The following is a 27,301-nucleotide window of genomic DNA, read 5'->3' on the forward strand; positions in this document are numbered from 1 at the left end:
GCTAATTTTTGTATTTTTAGTAGAGATGGGGTTTCACCATGTTGGCCAGGCTGGTCTCGAATCCCTGACCTCAGGTAATCTACCCACCTTGGCCTCCCAAAGTGCTGGGATTACAGGCGTGAGCCACCACGCTTGGCCGAAAGGGCTCTTTTTTGTTGTTGTTTTTGTTTTGAGACAGAATCTTCATCTGTCGCCCAGGCTGGAGTGCAGTGGCTTGGTCTCAGTTCACTGAAACCTCTGCCTCCCAGGTTCAAGCAATTCTCCTGCCTCAGCCAGTAACTGGGATTACAAGTGCCTGCCACTACGCCTGGCTAATTTTTGTATTTTTAGTAGAGATGGGGTTTCGCCATGTTGGCCAGGCTGGTCTCGAACTCCTGACCTTGTGATCTGCCTGCCTCGGTCTCCCAAAGTGCTGGGATTACAAGCGTGAGTCGCCGCGCCCAGCCAAAGGCTCATTTTTTAATGGTCTCTGTGTTAGGAGGGGTCTGTTAGGAAGGGCCTATTGATTTGATTCAAGCTAGAGTCCAGGTTCTTCAGCAAAAGGTGTCATTTTGGACCCCTAGGCGGCAGATGTAATGTCAAACTAGATGTAGATTAGTTCAGACCAGCACTCCTATAATTCAAGCCAAAGATGGCTTTGGGAAATGTAAATGAACCAGATCTTGAACTCTGCTTTAACTAAACAGTTTTAGCCTGCAAGGTCTTGCTGCCACCCAATAAAACAGGCAAAAAATAGACAAAGGAAATAGCTGTAGCTGTAGGAGGTAGTGTCTGGCTTAGAGGGCACTGACCCACGCTGGGGTGCAGGAAGTCAGGGTGAGGCTTGTCCAGGAGTGACTCTCCCTGTTCAGGTACTGTTACCTCTTCCTGCAATGTGGCAGTCTGAATCCACTATATCCCCAACACTTGGCTCATGGTCAGTGCCCAGCAAACTTAACGGTACCACATATTGTTAAATAAACAATTTCCTGAGTATGGGCTCTGCAGTTACAGTCCTTGTTGCAGTTAGTCCTTGTTGCAAATCTCAACTCTTTGCTTAATTGTTCAGTCTGGGTGTTAAGAAATCCAAGGCTCACCTGTAGCAAATATGTAAAGTATTTATTTTTTTAATTTTTTGAGACAGTCTTACTCTGTCACCCAGGCTTGAGTGCAGTGGTGCAATCTTGGCTCATACCTTCTGGGCTCAAGCAATTCTCGTGCCTCAGCCTCTAGAGTAGCTGGGATTACAGGCGTGTGCCACCACATTGGTTAATTTTGGTATTTTTAGTAGAGATGGGGTTTCGCCATGTTGGCCAGGCTGGTCTCAAACTCCTGGCCTCAAGTGATCTACCTGCCTCAGCCTCCCGAAGTGCTGGGACTATAGGCCTGAGCCACTGCACCTGGCTATATGTCAAATACATGTATTTAAAAGCCAAGACTTAAGTTCTTGTAAAACAAATGACCAGAGTACCTACTTCATATCATGGAGATCAAATGAGTTAATGCAAGTAAACAGTGTAGTGTCTGGTACTCAGTAACTATGCAACGTAACAGAAGCTGCCACAAGTTAGGAATCTCCTACCTTTCCATATCCCAAAGCAGCATCTGGTGATCACTTATCCTTGCAAGAGGGTAAGAGGCTATGGGCAGTGCAAAGTGAGAAGTCAGCTGCACTGGCAGTAGAGGTATAGTGTTTGTTAGCACTCTCTACCCAGGTACCAACCCTCCCCTACTTTTATGGGTAAAAAGGCAGGAACTATTTACCAGTAAGAAAGACTAGCTCAGGAATGCCTGGTAGTGAGAAGCAGGTGCTGTGCCTCTTAATTACCCACACTTATCCAGAACAGAGACAAGGCCATCCACCCCGTCCTTTACTGAATTCAGAACCTTTGAGGGAGCTCTCAATATCAGCCACTCAATCAACACAGGTTCCAGACACGCATGTTTTTTAAATTATGTTTATTTAGCATATGTACACATAAAAGAGAAATTGCCCTCTGAACCCACCCAGAAGAAAACATGCACAAACCCAAGGTATATGTGGAGGGGAGGGGCCCTGGCCCCAAGTTAGCGGCTGGGACGATGCAATCCTGTGAGTCGCAAGTCCCAGTCAGGAGAGGGCTGGACTGAAGTATCCAGGAGGCTGAAGTCCCCTGCCGCTGGCCCTAAAATAAGCGTGCGCCATAGCCAAAGGTCTGTTTAATGCCCTCAAAGTAGTACCGCTGCCAGCCCTGTCGCGTCCGCTCTTCCTCAGGAGCAGGGATGCCTCGACCTTCCATGCACAGCTCAGTCTCTCCATTCTTGTCGATGAAGGTCAAGGTGATGGTGGCAAAGTGCCCTGGGAAAGGCAGAGGGGATGGGGTTTCATATCTAGGGTTTCCATCTGAGTTTAAGACTGGGGCAACCTGGCTGGGTGTGGTGGTTCATACCTGTAATCTCAGCACTTTGGGAGGCTGAGATGGGCGGATCACCAGAGGCCAGGAGTTCCAGACCAGCCTGGCTAACATGGTGAAACCCCATCTCTACTACAATTACAAAACTTGGCTGGGTGTAGTGGCACGCGCCTGTAATCCCAGCTACTTGGGCAACCTGTAATCCCAGTACTTTGGGAGGCTGAGGCAGGAGGATCACTTGAGCCCAGGAGTTCGAGACTAGCCTGGGCAATGTAGTGGGACCCCATCTCTACAAAAAATGTAATTAAAAAAAAAAAAAAGCTGGTGTGGTGGTACACGTAGTCTCAGCTACTTGGGAAGCTGAAGCAGGAGGTTCGTTTGAGTCTGGGAAGTTAAGGCTGCAGTTAGCTGTGATTATGCCACTGCACTCTAGCCTGGGTGACAGTGAGACCCTGTTTCCAAAAAACAAAGCAAAAAAAAAAAAAAAAAAAAACTACAGCAAAGAGAAAAAGTTCTGGGGGTAATGGCAATATATATGTTTACTTACCCTCTGGCCAAGATTTAAACCTCCACTTCATCACAATATGTTTCTCAGGGACCTAAAATAATCAAACAGCTCAGTCTACATTATATACTACAACGCACCCAGTCCTAGCTAGGATCAGTCATCTGCCCTTCATACGGAGTCCACCATCTGTGCAATTGTATTACTTGCAAGAGAGTTCAAATCACAGCCTTTTTTTGAAAAACAAAATGTTTTATTAACCAAAGAGATCAAAGCCTTAAACTTTACCTATAGAGTTGAGAAACAAGAGAAATGTCACTCAGCTGACCAGACAGATGCAACAACCCAAGTCTAGGGCCGGCAGGTACTCACCAGATCAGTAAATTCCCCAGAAACGTTGCCATCTACCATGTGGAACTTTCCACCTCTGTCTGCTTCTAATGTTGCGGGAGCATGGGTAAAGGCCTGCACCAGCTGCAGGAAAAAAAAAAAGAGGCAGAAGATACGTGGCTCTCAGTGGGACCCGGGGACAAATGCCAGCTGAAGGCTGCATGTCTCAACTCTCATTTCCGCCAGTCTGCCCCACAGGCGGGTCCAAGGTGTCCCTCTATTCTGTTCTACTACCAGCCAGGACTTGACTTCGGGAATTCTTTCTGATCCGATGATGCCATTACTTTGGACCCATTTACTTTCATTTATGTGAAATAGTATATGGTTCAGAAAGATATGAGAATGAGCTTATGAAAGAAAATTCTCAAGTAAATGTCTGAGACTTCTATTTTCGTTTCTGAGAACGTGTCCCAAAGTAGATCTATGCCATACTTCTTTTTTTTTATTTTTTGAGACGGAGTCTCACTCTGTCACCCAGGCTAGAGTGCAGTGGCATGATCTCAGCTCACTGCGACCTCCGCCTGTCCACGTTTTAAGCAATTCTCTGCCTCAGCCTCCGGAGTAGCCGGGATTACAGGCATGTGCCACCACGCCGGCTAATTTTTTGTTTTTTTAGTACAGACGGGGTTTCACCATCTTGGCCAGACTGGTCTTGAACTCCTGACCTCCAGATCCACCGGCCTCGACCTCCCAAAGTGCTGGGATTATAGGCATGAGCCACCGTGCCCAGCCCTTTTATTTTGTTTTTGAGATGGGTCTTGCTTTGTTGCCCGGGCCAAAGTGCAGTGGCATGATCATGGCTCACTGTAGCCCCAACCTCCTAAGCTTAGGTGATCCTTCCACCTCAGCCTCCTGAGGAGCTGGGACTATAGGTGTGTACCACCACACCAGCTAATTTCTGTATTTTTTGTATAAATGGCTTCACCATGTTGGCCAGACAAATCTCAAACTCCTGGGCTCAAACAATTCATTGGCCTCAGCCTCCCAAAGTGCTGGGATTAGAGGTGTGAGCCACTGTGCCTGGCCTACTCCATATATATCAAATCAGTATCATTTTGCTGTGTTCGATTACTCAACAGTGCCACTTTTACTTTTAAAAAGGCTTTACTATTTTTTTAAGTAGGTAATACAAATACATGGTAAAAAATTAAAAAGGAACAGAAGGTTAAAAATGTCAGGAATCCTCCCATACAAAAGTATTTTAAAACTCTGAAAACTTTAGCTAGTTTGGAAGAAGAGATTCAACTGAAGTCTGTGTCCATTTAACTGCTTCTCCAGTTCTTGGTTTTCTAAGGGGGACAGAACTATCATGAGAGTATTTTGAGTGCAGGCACACAGACATACTAACACCCATATACTACATGGTACCTCTTAATTTATGGCTGTATTTGCATTTTTGTTTAAAAAATAAGATCTTGGAATTTTGTCCTAGAGTATGTGGGAACTTCCACGTATCCTAACCACCTTTACTATCAGATAATAAAGCTGAATACAGTCATGTTTCTCAACTCCACACTATAGCAGCAGAATGGTACAAGTCAGCTGTGCAACAGAAAGAAGCCAGGAATTCTTCTGTGCTACAGAGTAACCAAGAATGGCCATTCACTTTTCTGATAAGATTCACTCAGTGATTTCTACTTATATGACCCAAAACTAGAACAGGCATGGTAATGTGCACCTGTAATCCCAGTTACTCAGGAGGCTGAGGAAGGAGGATCGCTTGAGCCCAGGAGTTCAAGGCTAGTCTGGGCAACATAGCAAGACCAGGTCTTTTGTTTTTAAAATAAATAAATATGGCTGGGCACAGTGGTTTGCGCCTGTAATCCCAGCACTTTGGGAGGCTGAGGTGTGGGCAGATCACTTGAGGTCAGGAGTTTGAGATCAGCCCATCTCTACTAAAAAATATGGTGAAACCCCATCTCTACTAAAAAATATAAAAATTAGCTGGGCATGATGGCGTGTGCCTATAGTACCAGCTGTTTGGGATGCTGAGGCAGGAGAATCGCTTGAACCTGGCAGGCAGAGGTTGCAGTGAGCCGAGATTGCGCCACTGCACTCCAGCTTGGGCGGGTGACAGAGCGAGACTCCATCTCAAAAAAAAAAAAAAAAAAAAGAATAGAGGGAGGGAAACTTCACTTTGATGAAGGCCTCATGGCTCCAGCTGTGAGCACCTCTTCTGCACACTCAGGGCAGATGGCACGAGGCCTGAAGGACAAGACTGACTTACCTCTTGGGTGGTAAACACTCTATAGAGCTCCTCTGGTGATGTCAGGAAGGTTTCCTTAAGAGTGATCTTACAAGTGGGGATTTTGACTCCAACAGGTCTGGCCTGGGTTTTTGAAGGAGCAGGCTTAGCCTGTGAAAGTGGCAGTGAAAACGGTCAGTACAGAGTAATGATACAACCTCAATCAGCGTGGCTTCAGAGACAGTTGTACCATTCATTCTCATAAAAATTTTCACCTCCAAGGCTAATTATTCCAAGGGGTTTGAAGGGAATTTGAGTGTGTAGGTGTTTTAGTCATGAGGGTCATGTTTCTGGAAACATCCTCAATTCCCAGTAAAAATAACCACTCTACAAGGAAGACCCTGACAGTCAAATAACAAATCAAATCATTGAGATATTTTTTAAGAGCTCAGTGTAATTCTCAAACAATTTCTATGCTTAAATAGCTGGAAGCAGTTTTCTCCCCACTTCCAGAGTACCCACTCTACTATGCTGACAAAAGAGCAACAGGGCTCTAAACCAAGTGCTGAGCTTGAACCACAAACTTCCATCTCCAGATAAAGTACTTGCTCACCCTGTAAACTGGAGAGACTGGGTGAAGACAGGGATGTAACTCCATTTCCTGATGGGACCTCTAAAATCAAAGTCTGAGATATCAACATACCAATTAGGCTGAAGACTTATATAGATGAAGACCATCCTTTGTTCATAACCTCCTAATTGGTGCTAAATGCAATCAAGAGTCAGACTTTTAACTGTCTGATAGCTTCTACTTGCTCTAGGGGTCTGCGATAAACAAATTAAAACCAGGTTAAAGATGGGTGAATGAATGCATATTGCAGGGACTCTAAAAAAGCACCATGAGCAGATCACAGCTGCTCTGGCTTAGAGGTTAGGGACACAAAGAGCTGACATGTGGAATTAAGAAGGCGGTCTCCCAAGTTCCTTTGCAGACAGTCTCCCACCCCGGGGGAAAACCATTTACCTTGAGCTCCTCAGTTTTCAGTGCTGGCTGCCCCACTGGGTCTACTGACTCTCCATTCACTGTAGGTAAGATCATGCCCTGGGTGAACTCTGAAAAGATAAAATTCCAGCTCATGGAAGTTATTTCTTAGTAGCTGAGATCTGGAGTTTCATTATAGCTTGACAAACATAGCCATCCTACTACAGAATGAGGTTATGACCAGAAAAGGAAGAGGTTATTTTTACATCTTTACTTTTGGTCTATGCCAGACTGGTATCAGGGTATATGCTATAGAATATAGTATGTTCACTGGGATTATCTTTTGTTTTTTTTTTTTTTTTAGATGGAGTCTTGCTCTGTCGCCAGGCTGGAGTGCAGTGGCGCAATCTCAGCTCACTGCAATCTCCAACTCCCTGGTTGAAGCTATTTTCCTGCCTCAGCCTCCTGAGTAGCTGAGATTATAGGCAAGCGCCACCATGCCCGGCTAATTTTTGTATTTTTGGTAGAGATGGGGTTTCACCATGTTGGCGAGGATGGTCTCGATCTCCTGATCTCGTGATCCACTGGCCTTAGCCTCCCAAAGTGCTGGGATTACAGGCATGAGCCACTGCACCCAGCCACTGGGATTATTTTTAAAAGCTTATCCTCCTGACTCAACTGGAAACATTGTAACATATTAAGTGCATGTGAGGTCTACTATGGAAGGATGGCATGAACGCTGTGGCACTTTGATGACTTCAAGAGTAGGTAATCTACCCAGCACCCATGGATGCATGGTTAGTGTCTTTCCTCCACTCTGCCTTACCTCTGTAGAAAAGCCACAACTAGTTATGGCACTGGAGTACTGGTCCTCCCCCAAAAAGGTGTCTATCACCTTCTATCATCTTCTTTGATGGTTATTATACATTTTCCAACACCAAGATCAGAACACACTGGCAGAAATGGAATCCCAGGGGAAAGCTGAGCTGACTTCTATTCTAACCATCTAAATATCCCTGGAGAATGCATATCAAAGATAGTCCAGACTGTATTTAAGTAATGAGTCCCGCGATGCCAAGTCTTTAGATTAGCGCTGTCCATTAGAAATATAATGTGAGCCTCAAATATAATTTTTTTTTTTGAGACAGAGTCTCACTCTGTTGCCCAGGCTGGAGTGCAATGGCATGTTCTTGACTCATCGCCACCTCCATCTCCCAGGTTCAAGCGATTCTCCTGCCTCAGCCTCTTGAGTAGCTGGGATTACAGGCATGCGCCACCACGCCCGGCTAATTTTGTATTTTTAGTAGAGATGGGGTTTCTCCACGTTGGTCAGGCTGGTCTTGAACTCCCGACCTCAAGTGATCCACCCAACTCGGCCTCCCAAAGTGCTGAGATTATAGGCGTGAGCCACCGCACCCAGCCCATAGTGTAATTTATACTCACAGCACATCTCTTGTGTTTTTTGGTCATCCAGGCTGGAGTGCAGAGGCATGATCTCAGCTAGCTCAATGCAACCTCCCTGCCTCCTGGGCTCAAGCCACTCTCCCACCTCAGCCTCCCCAATAGCTGGGACTACAGGCGCCAACCACCGCATCCAGCTAATTTTTGTATTTTTTGTAGGACGGCATGTTGCCCAGGCTGGTCTCGAATTCCTGAGCTCAGGCAATCAGCCCACCTCAGCCTCCAACAGTGCTGGGATTACAAGTGTGAGCCACTGTGCCTGGCCCTCACAGCACATCTCGGTTTGGTCTAACCACATCTCAAATGCTCAACTGTCAGTATTAGACAACACAGCTCCAGATCTTTCCCTTACTCCGAGCTTATGGACTGACTTTAAGATGAAATAAGCCCCCTCCCCACAAATCTTTACCCATCTGCCAAAGAAAGGACTGTCCAGGCCCTTAACCACAGTCTAACAGGTGGAAACTACCTCCTTAAGGCATATAGAACTACTCAAGGGATACCTGTTTTGAGGGTGCTGATGTAAATTCCCATTGCTTCTCTGAGAAGTTTCACCCCTTCTTCCTTCATTAAGGCCACGAGATTTGTGTCAGGCTCATCTTTGGCAAGGCTCACACTAATCTGAGTGAAAGATGAGAAGTAGGTGGTAAATAACTTGAGGGGCACCCTCATTATGGAATGTGGGGGCTGAGCAATCACGTAACTGCTGACATTTCCAAAGGAAATGCATGAGTACTGCGATATTCGTACAATCCCCATTAGTGTTCCTTCTTGAGTCCTCTCTGTCAAATGGCTAATGTTAGTTGGAACCCATGTTACTAGCTAAAGTGAAGAGATTAAAGTGCAAATTGCTCTGGAAGTTTCCAGTGGCACCATACGCCTAGCAAAGTATCTGCAGACTCGGGTTCTGAATGCTTGGACCAAGCCTGCGCTATGAATCCTCAATGACAGGTCACTTTTCTCATCTGAGAATAAGAGGATATAGAGGACTCGGATTAGGAGTTAGGAAGCACGAACCTCTACTTCATCCACGCTGTTTTCATCAGACAAATTGGGGATCTCCACATGTCCTTTGTACTGTACTCCTGACTTAGAAGTACCTGTCAAAACCAATGCAATGTCATTAGTCCACTCCTAGGCAGGAAAGGTCTCTGCTCCAGGGTCCTAACTGCGACCTCACTTCTGCTGCTTTTGGATGGCTGAACTGATCCTCTTTATTCTGAGAATGCCACATGCCAGATGCAATCAACACCCGCACCCCCAAAAGAAATGTCTTTTCCCCACCAGGTTACTGGAAACCAACTATGTTATTGGTACTAGCATGAGTTATACCATGAGAACTTGGGTCAAAAGCCAGTAGTTCTGCTAGACACTTCTTTTGAAAATATCAATTTATTTCAGTGCAACTGAGATATTAGGGAGCAATTTGATTATAATGAGAAGTTCACATTTGCTTATATGTGACTCCATCCATGAGAAACACTAGGTGAATATGGAAAGCCTCACCCAACTACATAGGATACATAAAACACACATATCTCAAACACCTATCTGCCAATGACCTCGGTGTACAGCGTGTATTGTGAGCCGTACCCATCCTCATCTACTGTAATGTTCCTTCTGATTGTAGATGACTCTCCTTCTACCATTCCAAAGTAGTCCTCAAGCTGCAACCCTTCTGATGCCCACTTTTTTCCCCCCCAAGACAGCTCTGTCACTCAGGCTGGAGTGCAGTGGCACGATCTCGGCTCACTGTAACCTCCACCTCCCAGGTTCAAGCAATTCTTCTGCCTCAGCCTCCCAAGTAGCTGGGATTACAGGCGCGTGCCACCATGCCCGGCTAATTCTTGTATTTTTTAGTAGAGACGGGGTTTCACCATGTTGGCCAGGTGTGTCTCCAATTCCTGACCTTGATCCACTTGCCTCAGTCTCCCAAAGTGCTGAGATTACAGGCGTGAGCCACCGTCCCTGGCTCTGATGCCCACTTTCACAAGTAACCTTCAGGTCTTTTTAATGGTAAAGCACCATATTTACTGTAGTATTCATTTATTTCTTTTCTTTCGAGATGGAGTCTCAGTCTGTTGCCCAGGCTGGAGTGCAATGGTGCGATCTCAGCTCACTGCAACCTCCACCTCCTGGGTTCAAGCAGCTCTCCTGCCTCCGCCTCCCGGGTAGCTGGGACTATAAGCACGCGCCACCATGCCCGGCTAATTTTTTGTATTTTTAGTAGAGACGGGGTTTCACTGTGTCAGCCAGGATGGTCTCAATCTCCTGACCTCATGATCCACCCGCCCTGGCCTCCCAAAGTGCTGGGATTACACGCGTGAACCACCGTGCCTGGCCTGTATTTATCTATTTCTTACCATTTAATGTGCACAAAACTATGCTACCAATTTTTAGTCCCTGTATTTTAAAAAAAAGTGTTGGCCAGACACAGTTCGAGACCAGCCTGACTAACACGGTGAAACCTGTCTCTAATAAAAATACAAAATTAGCCGGGCGTGGTGGCAGGCACCTGTAATCCTACTTGGGAGGCTGAGGCAGGAGAATTGGTTGAACCCAGGAAGTGGAGGTTGCAGTGGGCGGAGATCGCGCCACTGCACTCCAGCCTGGGTGACAAGAGTGAAACTCCGTTTCAAAAAAAAAAAAAAAGGTCTGGGCAAGATGACACCAAAGATTCCTTCCATACTACTATGCTTCAAGTGTACTTTAAAAACAAATTAACAAAAATCAAGAACAGATAATCTACTTTCACCCTTCTTTATGATATGACTATTCAGAAATGTTTATCAAAGCACAAATTTCATGCTTTGCCCCATACACACAGTAGCTATCTCATACTCCTTTAACTTTATTGCCTTTTTACATTCAGGCTCTCAACAGTCAGGACTGTCCAAAACGGGCATACGCATGACCTCAATTTTTTCCTAATGTCATACAGAAGGGACACAAAACTAGAAGAGAGATAAAACAGCCCCAAATTACTGTCACACACAAGCTTCATTTTAATTTGTTAGATTCACACTGAGGAGAGTAAAAAAAAAAAGATCAAGACCAAAACAAAAAAACAAAAAAACAAAACACCTCCTTCCTCCTTTTAAATCACTCACAAGATACATGTAGCTAGTCTGAAGAAATATCACCTTAGGTGTTCCAACAAAAACCAAGGCCCAAACATGCAGTGGCCCAGCCACTTCATGGGTGGGACTGATGAGACCCAGAGAGAGGAAATCCATTTAGCATCCCACAATGGCAAAGAAATTTCAGTACCCAATACTGCTTTACATAGGACTCCAAAGCAGCAACATCTGTCTTCTCCCTTCAACGTTTGTAACTCCTCAAAACTGTTCTCTCCAGCTACTTAACAGGTTAAACAAAACACAGTTAATCTCTCTGACAGCCCAGCTTAGACTTACCTGTCCAGTTTAGTTTGACGCTCCATTCGTAAAAGAAGATAAGTTTCCCTTTGCGATTGTTAATGGATGCCTCTCCATCAAGCTTACTCACTTCCGTCACCTCACATTTGCCTTCTTCATTTTGAACCTGCACTGCCAGGAACAGTGTTTTCAGCTTATCCGTGGACCAATTTGAAGCATCTCTCTCCGTCCTGCAAAGCAGAAACAAAGCTATGAACTAGCAGTCAAATGGAGGATATACTGCTCTATGCAAGAGAATACGAGGTTAAAGGAGGCCTGACAAATAGTTTGAAAGGAACACAAAAACTCCCAGTCCCACTCCAGTATGTCCACAAACATGTCACCCTTTTTTAGGAAGACAAGGGGTTGCACACTGTCAACAAAGACAGCTGCTGTAGAGAATAGTATAAACTCAATGGAAAATTATGCTCTCCTTTCTCGGCATGATGGTGCTGGAGAATACTTGATACTTTAACATGGCGCCCCCATTTGACCAAGTGGAAAACTGCACATATTGCTCTGATCAGGAACACAGACTGGACCATGGAAGAATAGTACTTAGCTAAAAGGCCCAGAAAGGATTACACCAATAACCCTGACCTCACTGGCACAGTGTTCTGACCTATCAGATTCGCACTTGTATTATAAACTTCCTACACATTCACTGCCCCCTTGATGGCCACAAAAACGTTAAGACAAGGGCTTCAAAACAACAAAAATTAGGTCAAGTACTCTGCATGTTAGAAGAGAGAACACAAAGTGAGATATGGAAAAGAAACATCACTATCTGCCCTCCTGCTTATCAACTATTAGAGAAAACAACGGCAAAGAAAGCTGCAACAAAGTAACGGTACAATACAAACATTATGAACAGAATTCAGTGGAATTCAAAAGTAAGGAAACATTACTTTGGGAAGATTTCATGAAGCGGGGCAGTATTTTAAGAACGGACAGGTTATAAAACCACGGCTGCTCGGCAACCTGGAGTTCCAACACACCTGACCTGACAGTTCCGGGTGAGAGGCCGCAGCTATCTGAGCTCTGAGCACCTGCACAACACGTTCTCAATCTCCCGCGGGACTGCTGCAGCGGTCCCCTATGAATGACTTTTAATTTTACTGCAAGCCGCAAAACAGGAATTACAGACCCCTGGCCTTAGGCCTTTCACAGCTGTCTCCCAACACAATCAAAAGAGGTTCCAGTCTCAGTGACTCCTCTGGCCACGTGTAGTGAGCACCTCCCTGCTCGGGCTGGATGCAGCAGCCAGGGCGTTATCTCCCAGTCTCTCTGACAACCTTCCTCTGGGGCGCTGCCCTCCACGTCCATCTCCCTCCCCTCAAGCACTGAGAAGGTGGCCGGGGAGTGGAGAGGCCTGGGGCTACGGACCCCTGCCACAGGAAGGACCCGCCCCCATCTCCGGACAGGGTTACTTCAGCCCCAGCTCTGTCCGCTCCGAGGTTCCAGGAACCCTGGAACCCTGGCCCGGCCGCAGGTCTCCCAAGGCCGGCCTGCTTTGCTGGCCCTCACCAGTGCCAGTTATTGACGTTGGTGGCGTCCGCCCGCTCCTCCACGATCCAGCGTGGGTCTCCCTCACCCCACTTGGCCATCGGCTCTCCTATCGCGGCGCCACCAGCTCCGGAGCTGCCGCAGCCACAGCCTCAAGACCGCTTAGTGCCAGCCGCCCGGCAGCGCCTGGAAACTACTAGAAGCGGCCGCAAGCACCTCCTGGCTTGCTTTTCCCTCCACCCCCTCCCCTTCTTAACTTCCGGCTCCTCCCCACTTCCACCGGCTACTTCCGTCCCAACTCGCCGCACCGTGGGTTCCATCTGATTTAGTGTTCCTTCGGACTCCCTCAGGTTCTCCCCAAAAAGGGTCCCGAAACCCAACTGCTCATACAACCATTCCTCACCCATAGGAAAACAAAGAACACGTCTCATTGTTTCCCTGGACCCTAAATCGGCCTTGCTGAGCCTCATGGGACTTGTAGTCTTCTTACGTGACCCGCTGGATTACCGCGGAAGGTTGCCCTGAAGGGAGAGGAAATGACCTAGCCCAGTGCGTGGGGTTTCTGGGGGCTGTAGTCAAGAAGCCTTGTGGTTCATCGGGACTGCGCCTGACAGCAGAGGCAGAAGAAACTACAACTTCCAGCATGCCCTGCGGCCTCTTTATTCGCGTTTTCTCCCCGCCCCGCGATTATTCCTTTCTGCCCCCTTCTCTAAGCTGCACAGCCTGAAAAGAGAGGCTGTTCCAGCGGCGGCGGAGGCTGACGCTGTCCTGAGAGGGAGGGCTCTGTGCGTAAGAGGTGAGGGTGTCCCAAGCCCCTTGGGTCGCTTATCTGGCTGAGTCCAGCCTCTCCGCATCTTGATCTTTTCCCGTCTTCTAGGAGGCATACCTACATCCTACGACCACAGGCCTGATTCTCTTCTTTCAGTCAGGGCGACCCTTGGGCGCTGGAGTACGCTTGGGAATGGGGCTGCGAGTAAGCACCAACGATTGGTTCGGAAGCGGACATTTGGTTCAGAAAGAGCATTTAACTCTGCCAGGGATCCGCTGGGCTCTGACGACTGCGGTAGATCCATGGCTTCCTGGATGTTCACCCGTAGAGTCATCCTAGCTTAACTCATGTTCCCTGGTCTCAGTTCACAAGCCTCACCTGTATCTTCCTGGCTCGGAAGATAATTGAAACCAAGTCTGACTTTCTCAGAAGCTGGTTTTTGGAGTTTTCTGAGGCAGGGAGGATGTTGTGGTTTTCTTGCTGATCCTTCTGTTTTCTTTTGTAAAGTTCCTGTTCTCCCCTGAGATCCCTCACCCTGCCTTGTGGTCTGTCAGTAAACAGGAGACGACAAAGATAAACCTCTGAAGTGTTTTAAATCATGTTGAAGCACCTGTCACTCTTAAGATTGTACCTGATTACTTATAACTCTGGAGCTATTAGATCATTATCTATACTTGTCAAGTAAACCTAGCTTCTCATTTGGCGTTATAAATACAAATTGATGGCAGGTGTCTACTGCCATTGCATGGTTTAAAAGATTTCCAGAAATCCTCTGGCAGGTTATTGTGTTTGTTAGACATATTCTATGTCTATTTGTAGATAACTACTATAGTGAAGGAATGATCTCTAGTTTTCCAGAAAGTGAAAAATAGGTAGAAGGACCATGCAGGACACTAGAAATGGTCTAGAAGCCAGAAAGCCTGGATTGTAATTTGAAATAGCACGTAACAAGGTGGCTTTGATACTGAACTCTTTTGTGCCTCACTTTCCCCGTGAGTAACATGGAAATGGAATCTCCCAGGCCTACCTTACAAGATTGTTCTGAGGATCAAATGAATGACAGATTTATGAACTGACATGTGTGCCAGAGACATTTATATGTTCTGTGCACATCTTCAGCATTTGTGGCCACTCAGAATTTTTGTATTTTTTTTAATTTTTAGGATTGCTAAAAAATATTTTCTTTTTTAGCTTTTCCCAAGGTACTATGATGATGTATTAATAATAAAAGTTACTACTGAGTGTTAATTTTGGGTCGGGCACTAAGCACTTTATATGTATTAACTGGTTTACTCCTCATAACCATTTCTAAGGTAGGTCATCTGTTATGCCCATTTTACAGATGGGGAAACCAAGACAGAAAAATGTCAGTATGATATTCCATATTAAAAGGAATTAACATTTAGTATTTACTTTCCGCTAGACACTTTTATAGGTGTTCCCTGCAACCCTGTGAGATAGGATATAATTTTCTCCAAGGCTTAAAAGTAAAGTCATTTATCCAGTTTGCTCAGAATTAAGAGAAACCAGGATTTGAACTCAAGGTTGCCTGACTTCAATGTCTGTGTGGGATGATTTCATGGTGTCTGCCAGCATTTTTGGTTTATCTCCCTAAAATTAAATACAGAAAAGGATTTTTAAGCAACACTTCCAGTAGAAATCAATTAGCAATGTCTGCTGTGGGAAGGAACAAGATAGAAAATTCCCACAATACCCTTGCTATCCTTATATCCCCTGAGTTGAAAACAGAGTCAGGAAGTAACAGTAGAATATCTTTAAGGGCCATCAAAAGCCTCAACAGGACTACCATGATGAGGCTTTTCTCAAGCTTTTATTGATGAAGGTGCTATTAAAAGGAAAAGCAAATGGTTCTTTTAGAACTTGATGCTGTTTAGCCTTTACAATTATTTTTGGTGCTGTGGGAGTTTTAGTACCTAGTCCTTGGCTTAAATCATAGTTTTCATTCTAATCCAGTTGGCATTGATAGTTTAGTTTGTAATTCTGTTTCCTTATTTAGAGACAGGGAGGGTCTCACTCTGTCACCCAGGCTGGAGTGCAGTTGTGTGACCTCAACTCGTGGCAGCCTCAACCTCCTGAGCTCAGGTGATCCTCCACCTCAGCTCCCAAGTAGTTGGGACTACGTCACCATGTCCGGCTGGTTTTTTGTTTGGTTTTTAAATTTTTTTTTGTAGAGACAGTTTTACTGTGTTGCCCAGGCTAGTCTTGAACTTGGACCTAGGCAATCCTCCCACCTCAGTCTCCCAAAGTGCTGGGATTACAGATGTGAGCCACTGTGCCCTGCCTAGTTTGTAATTCTAGGGCAAAACTTGTTTTTGCAGGGCAAAATTGAATTTTATAGTAGTTGTAACAGGGACTTGTGGTCTTTTGACTACTTCTTTATATACTTGCTTTTCTTGGCCATGCCCTCATTTCCCAAATTTTGGCCAACAGTTGTTAATCAAATAGTCATAATTTGAAGATTTAGGTGAAATAGTTCTACTTCTTTTAATTGCTTTGCTTTCCATTCTTTCAGGCATTTATGAGAGTGGAATATTTGTCAATTTTATTCACTGTAGTATTCCCAGAACCTAGAACAGTGCCCCAGAGATGGTACTCAATAAATATTTGTTGAAAATGCGAATGCAATTTTTGTCTGTTTTGTGCATGTTTTGATTGCTCTTCCATGTGTATTCAGCAAAGTTTTGTAATGGATTCTTACAGCATCTGCCTGCCTTGCACTGTTGCCTGTTGCTTTTAATATATACCTATGCTGAATGCCCTGGCTGTGTTGTAGGGTCCTTCAGAAGTGGGACCGTGTCTGACACTTTTTTTTTTTTTTTTTTGAGATGGAGTTTTGCTCTTGTTGCCCAGGCTGAAGTGCAATGGTGCAATCTCGGCTCACCGCAACCTCCGCCTCCCGGGTTCAAGCGATTCTCCTGCCTCAGCCTCCTGAGTAGCTGGGATTACAGGCATGCACCACCATGCCCGGCTAATTTTGTATTTTTAGTAGAGACGGGGTTTCTCCATGTTGATCAGGCTGGTCTCGAACTCCTGACCTCAGGCGATCTGCCCGCCTCGGGCTCCCAAATTGCTGGGATTAAAAGCCTGAGCCACTGCACCCAGTCTCTGGCACTTTTTAATATACCTTACAACACCTGAGAGAGTGCCCTGGACAAAGTGGATGCTCTAAGAATGGATGACTACTTCTGGGTAATTAGAAGATTAGAAGTATGATTTGATCAGTTGGAGACCCAAGAATGTGGTTTAATATGGCAGGTTCAATATTTGTTTTACCAGATCCTTTTCTGCATCCTTGATTTTTGGGAGCAGTTAAAGCTTTGGAACTCTTTAGGGAGAGACCCAGAAAGAGACGATGTATGTCTTCCTGTCACTGTAGATGAATCGGACAAAGGGTGATGAGGAGGAGTATTGGAACAGCTCCAAGTTCAAGGCTTTCACCTTTGACGATGAAGATGATGAGCTTTCACAGGTAGGTCAACTGCTGAAGTTTGTACTCTTTTCCACAGTGCCACTCTAAAATTCCTTCCTCTTGCAGTCTGGGTAACTTGGCTTTTGACCATGTCTTCATTATGCTCAGGAAAGAGCCAGAAGGATTGTAAAATCCAGCTTACTGCCTTTTTTACTTTACCTTTTTAAGGTGATTTCTTCCTTTCAGTTTTTTTTTTCTTTTTAAAGAACCTCAAGTCTTTTATCCATGTGATATATATTTTTTATTTTTGAAAGATGAACTGGATTGGAGGATTTATTTTTGTTGTGTCTATTTTGCAATTGGGGAAACATTTATTTTTAGAGAGGTGAATAAATTCACTCAGGTTTACATAGCAAGTCACTGCCAGGAATATGATGAGAATTCAAAAGTGACTTTGATTCCTCCTAATTCTTTTACCGCTGGACTGTAGTGTTGGCTAAAAATCAGTTTGTTTTCTTGGCAGATATCTAGTATGCTAGGCTTTCGATTGCACAGGGTGAGCGTTGGCCACCTTCAGGCCCCAATTCCTCAGCCTTCTTGATTGTCGGAAGAGAGGTGGGGAATGATGATTGCCTGAGCGCCCTGGCCTTGTGTCCCTCTGCAGTTAAAGGAGTCCAAGCGGGCGGTGAACAGCCTCCGAGACTTCGTGGATGATGATGATGATGATGACCTGGAGCGAGTCAGCTGGAGTGGGGAACCTGTGGGAAGTAAGTAGAAGAGGCGGGGATAGATGTCCAGGATTCTTATCACTAATGAAGGCTGTACTTGTTTGTCTCTTCAGTGCCGGTATGGAGAGGGAATGAGGTAAGACTATTTTCAGATGAGCACACGTCTGGAAACTGAACTCCAGGAGAAGATACTTGGGAAATCCAGCAGGCGTTCCCACATGGCCATATAGGTCTGCTCTTCAAGGGTTGAGGCTTGGCTGGCTATTTCATTCTCATTTGGGGTGCTTGTTAAAATGACATACTCCTAGGCTTTATCCCAGAGATTCTGTTCATTAGGTCTTCTGCGGAGTAGTAGGGGAGCTCTCAAGTTTTAATAAACACTGCAGGTGATTCTAATTTGTAGCCATATTTGGGAACTACTGACTTAACTCAGTATACTCATAACTGATTGACAGAACGGACTTCCTTACCCACCCAGTCTCACTGCTTAGCTGTGTACTTAATACTTTCTCAAAGTCCATTTGAATTTTTTTTTTTTTTTTTTTTTAAGATGTAGTCTTACTCTGTTGCCTAATCTGGAGTGCAATGGTGCAATCTTGGCTCACTGCAACCTCCGCCTCTGAGGTTCAAGCGATTCTCATGCTTCAGCCTCCCTAGTATCTGGGATTAAAGGCACCAACCACCATGCCTAGCTAATTTTTGTATTTTTAGTAGAGATGGAGTTTTACCCTGTTGGCCAGGCTGGTCTCGAACTCCTGACCTCAAGTGATCCGCCTGCCTTGGCCTCCTAAAGTGCTGGGATTATAGGTATGAGCCACCGTCCCTGGCCCACATCTGATTTTTTTTTTTTTTTTTTGAGATGGAATCTCGCTCTGTCACCCAGACTGCAGTGCAATGACATGATCTTGGCTCACTGCAACCTCCGCCTCCCGGGTTCAAGCGATTCTTTTGCCCCAGCCTCCCGAGTAGCTGGGATTACAGGCACACACCACTACACCCAGCTAAGTTTTTGTATTTTTAGTAGAAATGGGGTTTCACCATGTTAGCCAGGATGGTCTCGATCTCCTGACCTTGTGATCCACCCGCCTTGCCCTCCCAGAGTGCTGGGATTACAGGCATGAGCCACCGTGCCCGGCCTACCACATCTGATTTTTAAGAAATATTTTTAATTAAAAGTTTTTAAAAAATAGGCCATACTATAACATGACTAAAGATTTTTAAAAATTAAAGGTATACAGTGAAAAGTTTCCGTTCCATATTGTTATGTATCTTCTCAGTTTTCAGTTCCTGTCCTCCCAAAAAACAATCGTTATTGCTTGGTTCCTGTGTATTCATCTAAAGACTCTTTTTGCATTTGGAAATGTATATAGAAACATGTATTCTTATCCCTTTTTTATGCAAGCAGTAGCATACTTCATACCTTGCTCTTTTTATGTGTTAATATAGCTTGGAGATCTTTCTATGTCAGTATATAAAGGGTGTTCTCATTTTCTCTTTCTTTTTTTAAATAGCAGCATAGTATTGTATGGATTTACCATCATTTATTTAGTCAGCCCACTGTTGAATTTTAGATTTTTCAGTCTTTTGCTCTTTATATTTCTATCAGTGACTTTGTATTCTGACCCTAGATGAATAAACGGAAGAGCAATTCTTAGAGTGGAATTACTCACATAGGATGTTTGCATCTGTATTGGGTAGATATTGCCAAATTGACCTCCACAGAAGTTGTACCAATTCGTACTACCACCAGCAATGGAGGAGGGTTCCAGTTTCCCTATAGCCTGGCCAACACAGGGTATTATCAAGCTTTTGGATCTTTCCCCATCTTAGAGGGGACTAATGGTTTCTCATTATATTTTTAATTTGTAGTACTCTTAGCAAAGCTGGGGGCACGTGGTGTGTGCCTCTGGAGGTGGTGGTGATGAATTGCTTGAGGCCGGGAGTTGAGGCTGACGTGAGACATGATTGTGAGATATGATTGTGAATAGTCACTGTACTCCAGAGATCTGGCAACGTAGTGAGACCCTGTCTCCAAAAAAAAAAAAAAAAAAAAGAAAAAGGAAAAAAAAGAGTGAGGTTGAGCATCTTTTCATATGTTTAAGAGCCATTTGAATTTTCTTTTCTGTGATCCACTTATTCATGTCCTTGGTCCATTTTTCTGCTGATTATTCTATTTGATTCTATCTTTTCTCCTTGCCCCAAGTTGGCCAAGGGACCAGGGCTTCTGGTGAAAAGCTTTTAGAGTTTGTTGAATGTTGGATGTCAAGGATTTATTGTGGATGAGAATTGCTGATGTAGTTCTTACTATCTCACAGGTATCTCATGGTCCATCAAAGAGACTGCTGGTAATAGTAGCTCCAGCCATGAGGGGCGTGAACAGCTAAAGAGCCGAAACAGCTTCTCCTCCTATGCACAACTACCCAAGCCTACTTCTACCTACTCCCTGAGCAGCTTTTTTAGAGGTAAAGAGATATGCTTAAAGAGACAGGGAAGTCCTCCTTCTCTTTTTTCAGAAAAATCTTAGGCCATAATTTTCATCTACTTTGTAAGAAAAAGATTATTGAAGGATAAAGCATTCTCATTGGAGCTGGCAGCTGGGTGTCAGGAGCAGGAGAAATGAGAGAAATGCAGAGGGGTTGGACTGGTTTTCTAGAACACGATGAATGAAATTGACATTAACCGTGTGACTGGTACTGAAGAAATTTGCCTGGATCAAAATTCCTCCCTACTCCTTGCGCATTGCTATTAGAAAACCTTGTTGGTAGGAATGCCAAATGGTGCAGCCACCGTGGAAGACAGTATGGTGGTTTTTTTAAAAAAAATTAAACATAGAATTAACATATAACTGGCCAGGCATGGTGGCTTACACCTGTAATCCCAGCACTTTTGGGAGACCGAGACGGGTGGATCACCTGAGGTCAGGAGTTCTAGACCAGCCTACCAATATGGTGAAACCCTGTTTCTACTAAAAATACAAAAATTAGCCGGGCATGGTGAGGGGGCGTCTGTAATCCCAGCTGCTCAGGAGGCTGAGGGAGGCAGATTGCTAGAACCTGGGAGGCAAAGGTTGTAGTGAATCGAGATTACACGACTGCAGTCTAGCCTGGGTGACAGAGCAAAACTCCGTCTCAATAATAAATAACATATGATCTAGCAATTTTACTTCTAGGTATATATCAAAAAGAATGGAAAGTAGGGACTTGAATAGGTATTTGTACCTCCATGTTGATAGAAGCATTATTCACAATAGTCAAAAGATGGAAACAACCCCAATGTCCATTGATGGATGAATGGATAAACAAAATGTGCCATATACATGCAGTGGAATGTTACTCAGCATTAAAGAAGAATGACATTCCGATACATGCCACAACATGGATGATCCTTGGGGACATGATGCTAAATAAAATAAAGAAGGCACTAAGGGACAAATATTATATGACTCCATTTATGTATGACCTAGAATAGTCAGATTCCTCGACACAGAAAGTAGAATGGTGGTTACCAAGAGCTGGGGCGGAGGGAAAGGAGAGTTATTGTTTAAAGGGTATAGAGTTGGTTAAAGGTAGAGAGTCTCAGTTTGGGATGATGAAAAAGTTCTGGAGATGGATAGTGGTGATGGTTGTACAACAGTGTGAATGTACTTAATGCTACTGACTTATACACTTAAAAATGGTTAAAATGGTAAATTTTGTTACGTGCATTTTACCATAATTAAAAAAAATTTTTCTCCCTGCTCAATTTTTTAATGGCACTTCAGATTTCTACAGATGAATGAAACGTTTTTTACGGCTTAAGTTCCTATATTGCATTATAGAGCTCTGTATACATTGTGTCTTTAACCAAGTCTGGATGGCTCTGACTTAAACTGTTGACCTTTTCCCTCTTGTGTTCTTTACCTTTAGGTAGAACTAGACCTGGAAGTTTCCAGTCCCTTTCTGATGGTAGGCATTGAACCCTCTTTTAATTGCTGTGGGAAATGTTACTGCTCTGGTACAGTCTGGGGAGTTATGGGGACAGGTAGTAATTAGATGACAAGATGAACTTTCTTCTGCATCTACTGTCATTATTAGAGGAACTTTCTGATACTGACTAAGGAGGTAGAAATCATTCTGGCTACAGGGGCAAAGGTGACTTCTAGGGATGCTGTCTTTGGGGAAGAACGGTGATCTGCTTTTGGCCACAAAGTTAACATTGGGAGCCCAGAAGTCAAAAAAATGTGAGAAGGAAGCAGTAGAGAGAAGGAACGACAAGCAGGATTCATGGTGCCCTTCTGAACCAGCTGCTTCTTTTTCAGCTCTGTCAGACACACCTGCCAAAAGCTATGCTCCAGAGCTGGGGAGACCCAAAGGGGAGTATAGGGTGAGTTACAGCATACACTGGTGTGACAGTTTCCACAGTATAAAGTACCTTGACATATGTTACCTTGCTTGATTTTCCCAACTATTTGAGCAGAAATTTTTTTAACCCTCTTTTATAGATAAGAAAACTGGGCCGGGCGCGGTGGCTCAAGCCTGTAATCCCAGCACTTTGGGAGGCCGAGACGGGCGGATCACGAGGTCAGGAGATCGAGACCATCCTGGCTAACACGGTGAAACCCCGTCTCTACTAAAAATACAAAAAAACTAGCCGGGCGAGGTGGCGGGCGCCTGTAGTCCCAGCTACTCGGGAGGCTGAGGCAGGAGAATGGCACAAACCCGGGAGGCGGAGCTTGCAGTGAGCTGAGATCCGGCCACTGCACTCCAGCCTGGGCTACAGAGCAAAGACTCCGTCTCAAAAAAAAAATAAAAAATAAATAGATAAGAAAACTGGATTTCTAAACATTAGGGCTTACCTGGGGTCTCACAGCTAGGAAAGGGTGCAACTTAGACTTATAATCTCTATATTCTGACTCAGCCCTGCCATACTTTGCTTACTCATTATGCTCCCACTTGAAGGCTGTACTTTGAAACCCAGTGATCATCACTGCAGTGTGGAAGCTTGGTAGAGCTCATATTCCCATGAAGCAAATAAAAAAGCAAATGGATTCATAAGGAAGAAACTATATATCCTAAGGTCAGAAAAGGAACATGTCTCCAACGTCTCTCTCTTTCCTTCTGTTGGCCAAAGGCATTAATTGTTAGAATCCTAAAACGTGATTCTAATTGCATCTAGAGGTTGCAGTCCTGAACCAGTAGGCATGGGCCACTGGCTTTGTCAATTGGCTCCTCCCTCTTTGATCCATCTCCTCCTACCTATATTGCCCCTGCTCTAGTTCCTTCAGAAACTCAGAACAAAACTGTCCCGTTTCTTCATTTTTTTTCACATCCATTCCCTCCCACAAAGTATTTCCCCCTTAGACACTAAGACTGAGTTTGAGTTGAGGAGTTGGTACACTGATAACTTTGATTCCTTAACTTCCTGGGATTCATGTATTGCTAATATTCCAGGATTACAGCAATGACTGGAGCCCCAGTGATACAGTGCGACGCCTCCGGAAGGGAAAGGTAAGGACAGAGAATTTTTGTGAGGTTCTTTGGGAAGCTGGGCAGCTTGTTCACACAGGGAAGATTTTTTGACCTCTCTTCAGTTCTCATTTGTTCAATGAATTTCAGGGGGAAAATAAGTCCACTAAGGTTGAAAGTCGGCGGCAAAATTTCTGATTCTCCGTTACTGTTGCTTTGATGGGGTAGTGGGGAAAGAGTGATGGATGAGAGGGAAAAGTACATTGAAGAGTGAGAGGCCTGGGCTGGGGGCGGTGGCTCACGCCTGTAATCCCAGTACTTTGGGAAGCTGAGGCAGGTAGATCACGAGGTCAAGAGATCAAGACCATCCTGGCCAACATGGTGAAACCCCGTCTCTACTAAAAATATGAAAAACTAGCCAGGCATGGTGGCAGGCATCCGTAGTCCCAGCTACTCGGGAGGCTGAGGCAGGAGAATCACTTGAACCCAGGAGGTGGAGGTTGCAGCGAACTGAGATTGCACCACTGCATTCCAGCCTGGCGAGCGAGACTCCGTCTCAAAAAAAAAAAAAAGTAAGAGGCTGGGCGCGGTGGCTCACTCCTGTAATCCCAGCACTTTGGGAGGCCAAGGCAGGTGGATCACCTGAGGTTAGAAGTTCTAGACCAGCCTGGCCAACATGGTGAAACCCCATCTCTACTAAAAATACAAAAAATTAGCCGGGCATGGTGGCATGCACCTGCAATCCCAGCTACTTGGGAGGCTGAGGCAGGAGAATCACTTGAACCTGGGAGGCAGAGGTTGTAGTAAGCTGAGATCGTGCCACTGCTCTCCAACCTGGGTGACAAAAGTGAAACTCCACTTCCCCCACCCCCCAAAAAAAGAGTGAGAACAATCTTTTATGTTGGATCTGTGATTCACTGAGTTCATGTTTGCATATGGTGTGATGTAAGGGTTTGAGTTTCATTGTTTTCCCCATATAGATCTCCATTTGTTCCAGCACTATTTGTTGAAAAAACTATCCTTTCCCCTTTGAATTATCCCGCTGATGCCTTTGTTGAAAATCGGGCCAGTTGCAGTGGCTCACACCTGTAATCCCAGAACTTGGGGAGGCCAAGGCGGGAGGATCTGTTGAGCCCAGAAGTTCAAGACTAGCCTGGACAACATAGTGAGACCGTGTCTCTATAAAAAATAAAAAAAAATTAGCCAGGTATGTGGCCGGGCGTGGTGGCTCACGCCTGTAATCCCAGCACTTTGGGAGGCCAAGGCAGTCGGATCACCTGAGATTGGGAGTTTGAGACTGGCCTGACCAACATGGAGAAACCCTGTCTCTACTAGAAATACAAAATTAGCCGGGCATGGTGGCACATGCCTGTAATCCCAGCTTCTCAGGAGGCAGAGGCAGGAGAATCGCTTGAACCCAGGAGGTTGAGGTTGTGGTGAGCTGAGATTGCGCCATTGCACTCCAGCCTGGGCAACAAGAGCAAAACTCCGTCTCAAAAAAAACCAAAAAAACCCAGGTGTGACTAATTTATAATATAAATGTATATTATAATTTATAATTATAAATATATAAATATAATTTATCATTTTATAGCAGGATATGTTTTTAGTCACAGTTACTTGATGAAAGGATTGCTTGAGCCCTGACGGTCGAGGCTGCAATGAGCTGAGATTGTGCCACTCCATTCCAGCTTAGGCGACAGAGCAAGACCCTGTCTCAAGAAGAAAAAAATAAGAAAATTAATGATCATATATATGTAGTCCTATTTCTGGACTCTTTATTCTGGTTCATTGGATTATTCTTAAGCTAATACTACAGTCTTGATTGTTGTCTAAATCTTGAAATCAAGACACTTCAACTTTGTCGAAGCTCTCAACTGTCAACTTTTTTCTTCTCTTGTTTTGGCTATTCTAGATCCCTTATACTTCCATATCGATTTTAGCAGCAGCTTGGCAGTGTCTACAAAAGAGTTGCTGAGATTTTGATTGGGATTGCCTTGAATGTACAGATCAATTTTGGTAGAATTGGCAATGATCATAATAATTAATGGATCAAAATGGATCATAGTGCCAGGTGTGTGGCTTGCGCCTGTAATCCCAGCTACTCAGGAGGCTGAGGCGGGAAGATCAATTGAGCCCAGGAGGTTGAGGCTGCAGTGAGCTATGATTGCATCACTGCGCTCCAACCTGGGCGAGAGAGCGGAACCCTGTCTCTCAAAAAGAACGGATAAAATGGATCATACTTCACAGGTTCTAAGGATTGGGAATGAAAAAATAAATTTAAAAAATGGATCATAGACCTAAATGTAAATTAAGTGTTAAAACTATAAAACTTCTAGAAGAAAATATAGATGAAAATCTTTATGATCTTGGCTTAGGCAAAGATTTATTACGTAGGACACAAAAAGCATGAACTATAAATGAAAAAATTGATAAAATGAACTTCATCGAAATTTAAAACTTTTATTTTTTAGAAACCACTGTTAAAACCATGAAAAGACCACCATAGCTCAGAGAAAGTAGTTTCAAAACACATGTATTATAAGGGACTTTCATCCAGAATATATATAAAACTTTTCTTTTTTTTTTTTTTTTTTTTTTTTTGAGATGGAGTCTCCCTCTTTCACCCAGACTGGAGTGCAGTGGCGCGATCTCAGCTCACTGCAACCTCTGCCTCCCAGGTTCAAGTGATTCTCCTGCCTCAGCCTCCTGAGTAGCTGGGATTACAGTTGTGTGCCACCATGCCCGGCTAATTTTTGTATTTTTAGTAGAGATGAGGTTTCACCATGTTGGCCAGACTGGTCTCAAACTCCTGACCTTAGGTGATCTGCCTGCCTTGGCCTCCAAAAGTGTGGGATTATAGGCCTGAGTCACTGCACTTGGCCAGAATATATATAAAACTTTTATTAAACCTGGCAATATAGCAAGGTCCCATCATTATAAAATAAAAATTAGCCAGGTGTGGTGGTACTCACCTATGGTCCCAGCTACTTAGGAGGCTTGAGGTGGAAGGATTGCTTGAGCCCAGGAAGTTGAGGCTGCACTGAGCCATGATCATACCACTGCCCTCCAGCCTGGGCAATACAGTGAGACCCTGTCTCAAAAAAAAGAAAAAAAAGATAAAACTCTTAGCTCAGTGATAAGTAGACAGTCTGATAAAAAATTGGCACAAGAGTTGACCAGACACATCACAGAAGAAGATTCATGAATGACCAATAATCATTTTTAAATATACTTAAAATTATAGTTATTAAGAAAATGTGAGTTGAAACTATGAGATACTGGCCAGGCACGGTGGCTCACACCTGTAATCCCAGCACTTTGGGAGGCCGAGGCTGTCGGATCACAAGGTCAGGAGATCCATGGTGAAACCCCATCTCTACTAAAAATACAAAAAAATTAGCTGGATATGGTGACGGGCGCCTGTAGTCCCAGCTACTCGGGAGGCTGAGGCAGGAGAATGGCGTAAACCCGGAAGGCGGAGCTTGCAGTGAGCTGAGATCCGGCCACTGCACTCCAGCCTGGGTGACAGAGCGAGACTCCGTCTCAAAAAAAAAAAAAAAATCACTGAACTATATACTTAAATAGGGTACATTCTACTGTATGCAAATTATGATGTAAGGGTTCTTTAAAAAGAACAAGTGATTTCTGTTGACTTTATCAAGACTTCGGGACATTAGCTTCTTGTAGGGCAGCAGGCTGAACTAGAACTAGAGAGGGTGGTGGGAACCTACTGTTTTATAAGTTATGGGGACCCTAGTGTAAAAATAAAGAGACTCTCCTTGGGGACATTTTGTTTCATTATTGCTCATTCTTTAGTGTCCAGCGACAAAGGAATAAGGAAAACTGTCTTCTTTTGTGCTAATTCTAGTGTTATTCTGCCAGGTCTGCTCACTAGAGAGATTCCGCTCCTTACAGGACAAACTACAACTCCTAGAAGAGGCAGTAAGCATGCATGATGGAAACGTCATTACGGCCGTGAGTTGTCAAATTTGTTGTTGTTTGTTTAATTATTGTTTTCACTAGTTTCTGAAAATCCAATCAAACAGACTAACATTTCATGTTAAATGTTAAGTAAAGATCCTGGATTCCCCTTGGAGGTGTAGGATTCTA

General features: G+C 44.4%; 2 protein-coding genes across 7 annotated transcripts in view; one reads left to right on the top strand and one right to left on the bottom strand.

Moving 5' to 3' along the window:
• Positions 1–1,921: 1,921 nt before the first annotated feature.
• On the bottom strand, positions 1,922–13,236 carry AHSA1 (activator of HSP90 ATPase activity 1). 3 transcript variants are annotated; one of them, XM_017961409.2, is made up of 9 exons: positions 13,126–13,236; positions 11,312–11,502; positions 8,913–8,995; positions 8,399–8,516; positions 6,477–6,565; positions 5,495–5,623; positions 3,250–3,351; positions 2,920–2,971; positions 1,922–2,317 (listed from the first exon to the last, which is right to left on the bottom strand). In XM_017961409.2, the coding sequence occupies exons 4-9, from the start codon at positions 8,463–8,465 to the stop codon at positions 2,145–2,147; spliced, it is 612 nt and encodes a 203-aa protein (XP_017816898.1). In that variant the 5' UTR covers positions 8,466–8,516; positions 8,913–8,995; positions 11,312–11,502; positions 13,126–13,236; the 3' UTR covers positions 1,922–2,144. The 3 variants fall into 3 exon arrangements, with proteins under 3 accessions (XP_017816898.1, XP_003902159.1, XP_021797132.1); XM_003902110.4 differs by lacking the exon at positions 13,126–13,236 and adding an exon at positions 12,839–13,079; XM_021941440.2 differs by lacking the exons at positions 5,495–5,623; positions 13,126–13,236 and adding an exon at positions 12,839–13,079.
• Positions 13,237–13,345: 109 nt separating this feature from the next.
• VIPAS39 (VPS33B interacting protein, apical-basolateral polarity regulator, spe-39 homolog) overlaps positions 13,346–27,301 on the top strand; it is a 32,309-nt gene continuing 18,353 nt past the window's right edge. For 2 of the 4 annotated variants that reach the window (XM_017961408.3, XM_021941437.2), the window contains exons 1-9: positions 13,346–13,613; positions 16,120–16,196; positions 16,984–17,076; positions 17,681–17,783; positions 20,060–20,206; positions 21,650–21,688; positions 22,042–22,106; positions 23,174–23,230; positions 27,074–27,166. In XM_017961408.3, the coding sequence (XP_017816897.1) occupies positions 16,194–16,196; positions 16,984–17,076; positions 17,681–17,783; positions 20,060–20,206; positions 21,650–21,688; positions 22,042–22,106; positions 23,174–23,230; positions 27,074–27,166 (600 nt within the window). In that variant the 5' untranslated portion in view covers positions 13,346–13,613; positions 16,120–16,193. Of the gene's footprint in view, positions 13,614–13,771; positions 13,791–16,119; positions 16,197–16,983; positions 17,077–17,680; positions 17,784–20,059; positions 20,207–21,649; positions 21,689–22,041; positions 22,107–23,173; positions 23,231–27,073; positions 27,167–27,301 lie in introns of those variants that run through there. The other 2 variants (XM_003902106.5, XM_003902107.5) reach the window with 2 other exon arrangements.

This window comes from Papio anubis, chromosome 7, assembly GCF_008728515.1.
Source record: "Papio anubis isolate 15944 chromosome 7, Panubis1.0, whole genome shotgun sequence".
In the NCBI taxonomy this organism is placed as follows: Eukaryota; Metazoa; Chordata; class Mammalia; order Primates; family Cercopithecidae; genus Papio; species Papio anubis.